Raw genomic sequence first — 9,629 nt, 5'->3', positions numbered from 1 at the left:
GCGACACCAGATGAGAACTTCCGCCTCCTTTAAAAAAAAGTGGTTGCGTGTGAGTGTGAATCTCGCGGGACAAGCATAGAGGCCTCTCTAGCTTCTGAAACCGGAGAGCGAAAGCAACGGCGTCTCTATGGTTTCAACCCGAGGTGCGGGAGGGGTTTACAACGCAAGAAAGACTAGGTGCCCTGCATCCGGTAGCCGCGGTGCATTGTGGTAAGAAGCGTCGTGGGGAGTTTGTGCTTCGCGCCTGAGCCGAGCGGAACGAGTCGCCATGGTGAGTCGAAGGAGATAAAGCGCGGGTGGTCGTCGTTTTATGAGGCTGAGGCCTGAAAAGGCGGGCTGAAATTATTTGCAAAAATAATAATAAATAAGCTGGGGCCTCCACGTGAATAAAACACCTTCGTCTCGTTACTGCTTCGCAGTGGGCCTGAGGTGGCCATGGCGGCGATGGGAGGTCGGCCCGTTAACTGGGACCCCCCCCCCCCTTTCTCTCTCACAATATTCCCTACAATATTTCCAATATTGGGACAGAAGGACCAACCTGCTCTCGGAAGGGATGTTCAGGGGGGCCTACTCGGAAGGGGGATGCCAGCCAGCGCCCCATCCAACTCCGGAGTTTCCCAGAATACTTTTTTTTTTATCCCCTGGCCTTCGTTGTATTTGCCAAACCCCCAAAGGAAAAGGCCCGCCTTGAACAGAGAAGAGAAGTAACGGTTCCCTTCAAGCAGAAGGGAATATTTTGGAACGTTTTATCACCGGTTTTTTTTAAATGATTTGAAAGTGGATTATAGACAAAACAGTCGAAAACATTTCCGATGATAAAACGAATAGGAGTAGTAACAGTTGAATTATAATCGGTAGAGTTTTACAGTGGTTTTTAAAAAAAATATATAATTGTACTGGAAAAAATAGGTCGAGAGCTATTGGGTGGGGAGGGCGGGACTATCGCTGAAATGGAAGGATGAATCTTCCCGTAGTATGTATGCATCAGATAAACGACCTTGGTTTCTGTATGTAAAAATTTGTGCACAGGAACAAAAATATTTGCATTTGACACATCTAACTTTTTGACACTTATTGTTGATTGCCCTTTTAAGATGTTGTCTTTCCTTTTCAGTCTCATACAATTCTGCTTGTTCAGCCTACCAAACGGCCTGAAGGCAGGACTTACGCAGATTATGAATCTGTAAATGAATGTATGGAAGGTAATTTTTTAAAAACTTTAAATGAGTTTTAAAGGAAAATAGCTAATAAATCTTGTATTCTTGTACCATGTGCCAACTAAAATAATACAGGTAGCCTTCAACTTATTACAGTTTGTTTAGTGGCTGTTCAAAGTTGCAACAGCACTGACCATACTGATAACCATTTTTCACAGTTGCGACCTTTCCAGCATCCCCATGATCATGTGATCAAACTTCAGATGCTTGGCAACTGGTTCGTATTTATGACTGTTACTATGTCCCAAGATCATGTGATCACCTTTTGTGACCTGACAAGCAAAGTCAATGGGCAAGCCAGATTCACTTAACAACTGGGTTACTAACTTATCATCTGCAGTGATTCCCTAACAACCAAGGCAAGAAAGATGATAAAATGGGGCAAAATTCACTTTAAAAATGTCTCATTTAACAACAGATTTTGGGCTCAATTGTGGTCATAAGTCAAGGACTACCTGTAGTTAATTTCAGAAAGCTGCTTCTGTGTACTTAGAAACACTGCTTTTAAATCAAATTGAAAATATTGCATAATTGTAAAGTCTACTTTTTATTAGATTAATGAAGTAATGTCATTGATAACTCCTGCTCTAGCAGTTTGACACAAGGATATCTTATGAACCCCAATATCCCTCAGCTTTGGGCACTATAGTCAGTCATGCAGAATAATGAGGCAATATCTAGATTACATGATATTTAGTATGATTTAGAAGATTGAAAATGATGAATCTATATCTTACTCACTTTTCTTGCAATTCTTATACAAAATTGTGAAGGTATTTGTATTTATCCACTCACAAATAGATGAATTAACATTTATTCCTAGTGTTAGCATATTTCTCTTCAGATTGCTTTGTATTTTTTAACATTCAAGTACTCTGACAACTAGGTAGCACAAATGTGTAATGTAACTGCTAAACGCCATTCTTTTCTTTTTTAGGAGTCTGTAAAATGTATGAAGAACACCTGAAGAGAATGAATCCTAATAGCCCTTCCATTACATATGATATTAGCCAGTTATTTGATTTCATCGATGATTTGGCTGACCTTAGCTGCCTTGTGTATGTATCATATAATTTAACATCTACAATTTTACTTCTACAGTTATATATACAGTGGGGCAAAAAAGTATTTAGTCAGCCACCAATTGTGCAAGTTCTCCCACTTAAAAAGAGGAGAGATGCCTGTAATTCACATCATAAGTAGACCTCAATTATGAAAGACAAAAAGAAAACAAATTCAAACAATCACATTGTCTGATTTGGAAAGAATGTTTTTTGCAAATTATGGTGGAAAATAAGTATTTGGTCAATATCAAAAGTTCATCTCAATAGTTTGTTATATAACCTTTGTTGGCAATGACAGAGGTCCAATGTTTTCTGTAAGTCTTCACAAGGTTGGCACACACACTGTTGCTGGTATGTTGGCCCATTCCTCCATGCCGATCTTCTCTAGAGCAGTGATGTTTTGGGGCTGTCGCTGGGCAACACGGACTTTCAACTCCCTCCAAAGGTTTTCTATGAGGTTGAGATCTGGAGACTGGCTAGGCCACTCCAGGACCTTGAAATGCTTCTTATGAAGCCATTCCTTCGTTGCCCAGGCAGTGTGTTTGGGATCATTGTCATGCTGAAAGACCCAGCCACGTTTCATCTTCAATACCTTTGCTGAAGGAGGTTTGCACTCAAAATCTCACGATACATGGCCCCATTCATTCTTTCCTGTACACGGATCAGTTGTCCTGGTCTCTTTGCAGAGAAACATCCCCAAAGCACGATGTTGCCACCCCTGTGCTTCACAGTAGGTATGGTGTTCTTTGGATGCAACTCAGCATTCTCTCTCCTCCAAACACACGAGTTGTGTTTCTACCAAACAGTTTTACTTTGGTTTCATCTGACCATATGACATTCTCCCAATCCTCTTCTGGATTATCCAAATGCCTGGATTGTCCAAATGGTCTCTAGCAAACTTCAGACCGGCCCGGACATGTACTATCTTAAGCAGGGGGACATGTCTGGCACTGCAGGATCTGAATCCTTGGCAGCGTAGTGTGTTACTGATGGTAGCCTTTGGTACGTTGGTCCCCAGTTTCTGCAGGTCATTCACTAGGTTCCCCCATGTGGTTCTGGGATTTTTGCTCACCGTTCTTGTGATCATTTTGACCCCACAGAGTAAGATCTTGCGTGTAGCCCCAGATCGAGGGAGATTATCAGTGGTCTTGTATGTCTTCCATTTTCTAATTATTGCTCTCACAGTTGATTTCTTCACATCAAGCTGCTTGCCTATTGCAGATTCAATCTTCCCAGCCTGGTGCAGGTCTACAATTTTGTTTCTGGTGTCCTTCGACAGTTCTTTGGTCTTCACCATAGTGGAGTTTGGAGTGTGACTGTTTGAGGTTGTGGACAGGTGTCTTTTATACTGCTAACAAGTTCAAACGGGCCATTAATACAGAGCCCCTTAAAGAAGTAGTTACAGGTCTGTGAGAGCCAGAAATCTTGCTTGTTGTAGGTGACCAAATACTTATTTTCCACCATAATTTGCAAAAAAAGTCTTCCCAAATCAGACAATGTAATTGTCTGGATTCTTTTCTCATTTTGTCTCTCATAGTTGAAGTCTACCTATGATGTCAATTACAGGCCTCTCTCAACTTTTTAAGTGGAGAACTTGCACAATTGGTGGCTGACTAAATACTTTTTTGCCCCACTGTACATATGCTGGTTTGCACGTACGTAATTAGCCTTTAATGTTACTGGTCTATTCTTCTGCCTTTTGAATGTGAGAGATATTTGATGAGTATTACTGTAAATATAAATATGTTTTTGAAACATATAATTTACTGATACTGCTTTGATTATCTAGAAGGTATTTATTTATCAAATTAATATCACCACCCATCTCACAAAATCCCCTCTAATTTTCATTCACCATTGTAGAACAATGCTTAGCTAGCTTATAATTTATTACAAGCCTAAAATTAGCTGACAATGGAGTACAAAATCCTGATTTGGATTGCATTCAGTGTTAACGTGTGGGGCTATTGACAAAATACTAGAATTCCACAGCTTATACCTATCATGTAGCGGGAAATGGCGATTGCTGCACTTTTGATTCCTGGTGACTGCCTGGACTAATCCCTGCTGTTTTCTGACCAGTTTTTTTTTTATGGTGATGGTGATGGTGATGTCCTTGCTTTATTCCCAGGGCTGAGAGATAGTGACTGGCCCAAAGTCACTCAGCTGACTTTGTGCCTATAACAAAATTTAGGACTCAGTCTCTCAGTTTCTAGCCTGTTAAGCATAACACCAAACTGGCTCTACAAAGAATGTTTACATGGAGGATATTCCAATTTGTCGACTGATTAATTCCTTAATAATAACCTTATTCCACGAATGCAACAAAGTTCATGGAATAAATAGTATATGAGAGAAGTAGTTAATAAAGAGTTAACAAAAACTTATGCTGAATCAAAGTTAAGTATATCTTGGGGTATAGTTTTCTGCTGTGAGATTAAAAACTACTTGTGATAAGTCCTCTCTCGCCTTATAAGTACAATCTAATCCTAATGGAATGTCAACCGTTCTTTATTGAATAATCTCAGTATAAAGAGAAATAGCAACAAGTTTTAGAATAGTGAAATTATTTAGGAATACATCCATCGTATTCATATTGTACTAATTCAATGATATACTTTTATGAGGGAGTTGATTTTATGTACTATTTTAAAAAGGACTGATGTAACAATACAGAATATTATAAAGGCTTAAAAGGAAAAGATTTCCCAGAATGATATAAATTGTGCAGTTTATTAGCTGAACGAAAAATCCCCTGGAGGAGATGTATCATAGTTGAGACTTTTACCTGATCATTATATTGAAGTCTTCTAGTGTAGACATTTGGACTAGGTACTCTTGAGATTCTTGGATTTTAGCCAGCTTCATATGGAGGAGGCATTTCTTGCATATATCTTTTTAGTAGAGCTGTGGAGCAGTCTGGATTCACAGAAAAAAAAAGTTAATTTTGGAGGGCACATCTTTTGAAATCTCCTTAAAATAAGCCTAGCTCATTTAAGGACTTTCTCACAGGTATACGCAGGTATACCTTAAGTATCCCTTCAATGTCCTTTGCCTTTTCAGTTCCAGATTGCTGCACAGTCAGTACAACTAGTCCATTTAATTTGAGCCCAGTTGCTCACTGAAAGTCAGTGCATAGACAAAGTGTATATATTCAGAATAGTATATAGTTTATATTTTGGTGGTCATGCTCTAAACAAGTGGAAGTTTCCAAATCAGGTTCAAGATTTGTAACATTAGAATAATGTTATTTATGTGCATATTGCAATAGCATGCATAATCACAGTGAGTTTATATTTAGAGGAGCAACAACTTAACACTGTAAATTTGAGCATCCACTATTAAGGTCAGATCAGGCAGCATTCCCTGAGTAAGAATTTTCTGATTAATAAAGAATAAAGCCTTACTTCCTTTGTTGAGCATCTAACATCAAGTACTTCCATTTTACCTGTGGTAAAATTGGTTTTCTAGTCAGACCTCTCCATTATTATTGTTTCAACACTTCTATTGTCCTACTGAATTCTCTTGTGAAGAAATAAAGTTGGGTGTCATTGACATATTGGTGATACTTTATTATGAATTTCTAAGCAACATTACCCATTTAATTAGAAGATTATGGAAACCATGAGTAGTGGAGTATACTAATGCTAACTCCAGTGTTGTGATAGTGGACCTTTCAAAATGTATTCCTTTGTAAAGGCAGAACAACTTTAAACAGCACTTTCCTTAAAAAGATAGCTAATATTATTTTGATTTTTCTTTTTCTTTTTTCCCCTTTTTTGTCATAGAGTGTTTAGATTTTAGGAAGCCACCAGAGGGCATTCATGTCATATTGCTAACTGCCCAGAATTATATTTTACAGATTGGGCAAGTAAATATATAAATATATACAGACTTGTATAAGCTATTTAAGGTAAACAAATATATTCCTCTTTAACAGTCTAATTATACATCTAATACTGCACCTTTTATGCCATACTATACTATATGATGGTGTATGTCTACAATAAATTCAAAGATCTTAAGCTTTTTAAAAAAAGGAGTAAAAGTGTTGGTTTTATAAAATGAATATAGTGTGTGCTTAATTTCTGCCTCAATATTGTTATAGAATTACATTCAAAGAAATAATTGTTTAATCTTCCGAAAGACCGAATAATGTTCTTGGAAATCGGGGATTTCAAAATGTTGAGAATTACACTGGTTTTAAGAAAATGTTTTACAGAAATGTATGATGAACAGCAATATTAAAATATTATCTATTTTTTTTCCTACCAGCTATCGTGCTGATACTCAGACATACCAGCCGTACAATAAGATTGGATAAAGGAGAAGATCTATGTTCTTCTCCGCAGACAAGCTCAGCAAGCAAGCAAATAATGGGGCACTGAGGGAGGGTGTGAACATCAGGTGTGTACAGCATTCTGTAGTGAAAGTCTTGTAGTCCACTGTTCATTCTTTATAAACCTATGACTAGGACTGAGTCAGTTAGAACTGTAAGAGACTTGTTCAATTCCAGAAGAAAACGTCTTTTACAGAAGTTTAATTTTTAATTTTTCACGTTTCTTAGTTTATTTTGTTCAAGGTCCTAAAGATTATTCACATCTCCTTTGCCACCGTTGCTATATGTACTCCTCAGAGAAGGGGAGATCGTAGTATTACTTGGAGGCAGTGAAAAATCATAGTGAAAAATAAAATAATGCTCTTTAGTTAAATATATTGAGTGGTGATTTATAAGCTGGGTATTCTTAAGAAAAGAGAAAAACACCTTTTAATTATATTTTCCAGTTCATACTGAGTTCACGCATTAAGCCAGGTTGGGTGTAACTATAATTTATGAACAGATTTACACAACATAATTAAAGTATAAACAGGAATGAGCAATCTCACTTCTCAGCATTCTGCACTGGCAAATTTTGGTGATAACATTGTCATATTTTGGATCCCCCCCCCCCTTTAATAATTGGGATTAAAATGGTTGCAGCTTTGGATTCCATTTCTGCTGTGCCTCTCTAAACCAATCCAGAATTCATATTTTTGGAGTTGATTGTACATAAGCTTAGCAGTTTGGTAGGATTAAAGATGGAATAGCATATTATGGGAATTGTAATGTTTCCGTTTATCTTGCACTAGGGCTACCAGATATTATTTATTAAATTATATGCTGCTTGTCTTGTGGTCATGATGACTGAGCAGCTTATAGTGTAAAAACAGAAAAATATAAAAAACAGATTAAAATGACAAAAGATTTTAAAGATGTAGATGCCATGTTGTAGCTATCTGAAGGCTTGCAGTCCAGATCTGCTGCTGTAGATTAAATTCAACCAAAATGGTTCAGGAATAAAGGTGGTTTTAGAGGCAAGAATGGAAGAAGAAAGAATTTCAGTCTTAAAATATGAAGAAAAACCAGAATATTTTGGTCTTGCTATTTTGAGTGGATGGGTTCCAGTGGCTCTACCCTGCCCCTTAGACTTTGCCCATTCTAAACAGAATCAAAGGTTATCCATTGAGATACACAAAATAAGAAAAAACTACATATTTATTGAGCACAAGTGATAAGATTGTTTTCTGTATTACATTTAGCATGACAAATGTAAAGTATTGTGAATGAAATTCACGGTTTGCTTATCCATTCAAAGGATCTAAGGACAGCAGATACTGCTGCTTGTGAAGAACAGTGTTATTGTTTATGATGATATTTGGCTGGTTCCCTGTGCCCCCTCACTGTTGCCTCTGTGCAGCTAGTTTACCCCCACCACCACCCCTATGTTGCACCCTGGGTAGTGCACAAGCATGACTAAACAAACTAGCATCTTAGGCAGCCAAACTACTCTGTAAACATTGTAGACTCCCTAATTCTCGATGTACAAATGCCATACACTAAATAATAAAAACTGTTACCTGTCACATTCCAGAGGATCTTCCAAATTTTCATGATAGATTTTCAGAGTTCAGAGTGGGAAATCAATCAGTCCTTCAGAAATCATGTTCTCTGAGTAGAGTCTCCATAACAGACAATCTGTATTTAATTCAGTATATTTAAACTTTGGAGGATATAACACTTTAACTAAGCAAAATGGCTTTGCAACTTTACTTGACATTTTTAATTGATTGAATTGGATTTTTAAATTGGTTTTTAATTTAGAAATATCTTCCAACAACTTTAGCAAAAGCCAGTTATATTGGGATTGTTCTGTTTCCTCTGATGCATAGCATTGCTGCATATTGTTACCACTTTATAATCACAAAATCTAATTCTCATTAAGCTATTCTGGCTGGCTTTCATCAGCTTTCGCATCATTGCATTCCTCTCAATTTGAGGTTAGATAGGTGGCTCAGCTGTGTTTCAAAAGTATTCTGCACACATTTCCTTTCAGTGTTCAAGGATAGAGAAGAACTACATGTCAATTCATTCAACAATAAAGTAGATATATATGGTAGAATATATAACTACGGGATTGCAGCATCTATTAAGGAAATTGAAGAAATACAATTTTATTTCCTTAATACTAATGAGGAAAAAAAACTATTTTGCACATATGCAAGCTTATAGTCTTTAGTCGGGCTGAGAGATAGCCTATAATATTTCCAATGAATACTGCAACTGGTACAAGAGAGAGGAAAAATCTATTCCTGTGAATTATTGCTTCTTTAGTTGTGGGTAAAGCCAAGGTGTCTTTTCTGTATAATTTCTTTACTGGGACATCTTGAGTAACTAAAATAGGAATGAATAGGAAGGCTAGAGTACAATGGTTGCACTAAAGAGCATGGTGGCTCACAAGGGTAGGATGTTGGGCTGAAGATTGGCAGACTCATGTTCAAGACCTGGTTGCTGCTAAGGACGAGATGAGCTTCCGTCACCCTCCAGCTTCTGCCGACTCAGCTCAAAAGCAGGTGGCCGTGTGTAGATAAATGGCTACTACTTCAGTGAGCAAGTTAACGGGGACAGAGCCTCCAACTGGGCATCCCCCGAAGCATAGTGATGTCACCTTTCAATCTTTTCAACCCAGAAGTACATCAACGTGTCCCACACAATTGTAATAGCAATGGTTGCCCTTTAGACTTGCTGTTCTGCAAGCAAAATACACGGAATTCAAGAATAAATGGAGGAAACTCTTGAAATGATTGGTCAATAGGTATGTGATAGAAGTATTTAAAATCAAACATGATATGGCAAAAATGCACAAGGAGAATTTTTCTTTCCCAAAAGCTTAGGACCAGAGAACCAATGAACCTAATTTGAAGGAGTATTCAAATAAAGGTATTTTTTGCATGTTGTCTAATTTATCTGCAGAATTCATTCTCTCAAAAAATTGGATGGATTACTAACTTGAGTAGCTTTAAAAGGGGA

The 9,629-nt window shown here is 37.5% G+C and overlaps 1 protein-coding gene across 1 annotated transcript; it reads left to right on the top strand.

Moving 5' to 3' along the window:
- The first annotated feature begins 168 nt into the window (after nucleotides 1-168).
- On the top strand, nucleotides 169-7,035 carry ERH (ERH mRNA splicing and mitosis factor). Its single transcript, XM_032227903.1, is given in 5 exon segments — nucleotides 169-271; nucleotides 1,115-1,202; nucleotides 2,155-2,275; nucleotides 6,557-6,591; nucleotides 6,594-7,035. Coding segments are annotated over 5 exon segments (312 nt in total). The 5' UTR covers nucleotides 169-268; the 3' UTR covers nucleotides 6,659-7,035.
- Nucleotides 7,036-9,629: the final 2,594 nt, after the last annotated feature.

This window comes from Thamnophis elegans, chromosome 1 (assembly GCF_009769535.1).
Source record: "Thamnophis elegans isolate rThaEle1 chromosome 1, rThaEle1.pri, whole genome shotgun sequence".
In the NCBI taxonomy this organism is placed as follows: Eukaryota; Metazoa; Chordata; class Lepidosauria; order Squamata; family Colubridae; genus Thamnophis; species Thamnophis elegans.
The sequence above is the reverse complement of the archived record's forward strand: the minus strand, read 5'-3'. Positions and strand labels throughout refer to the sequence as shown.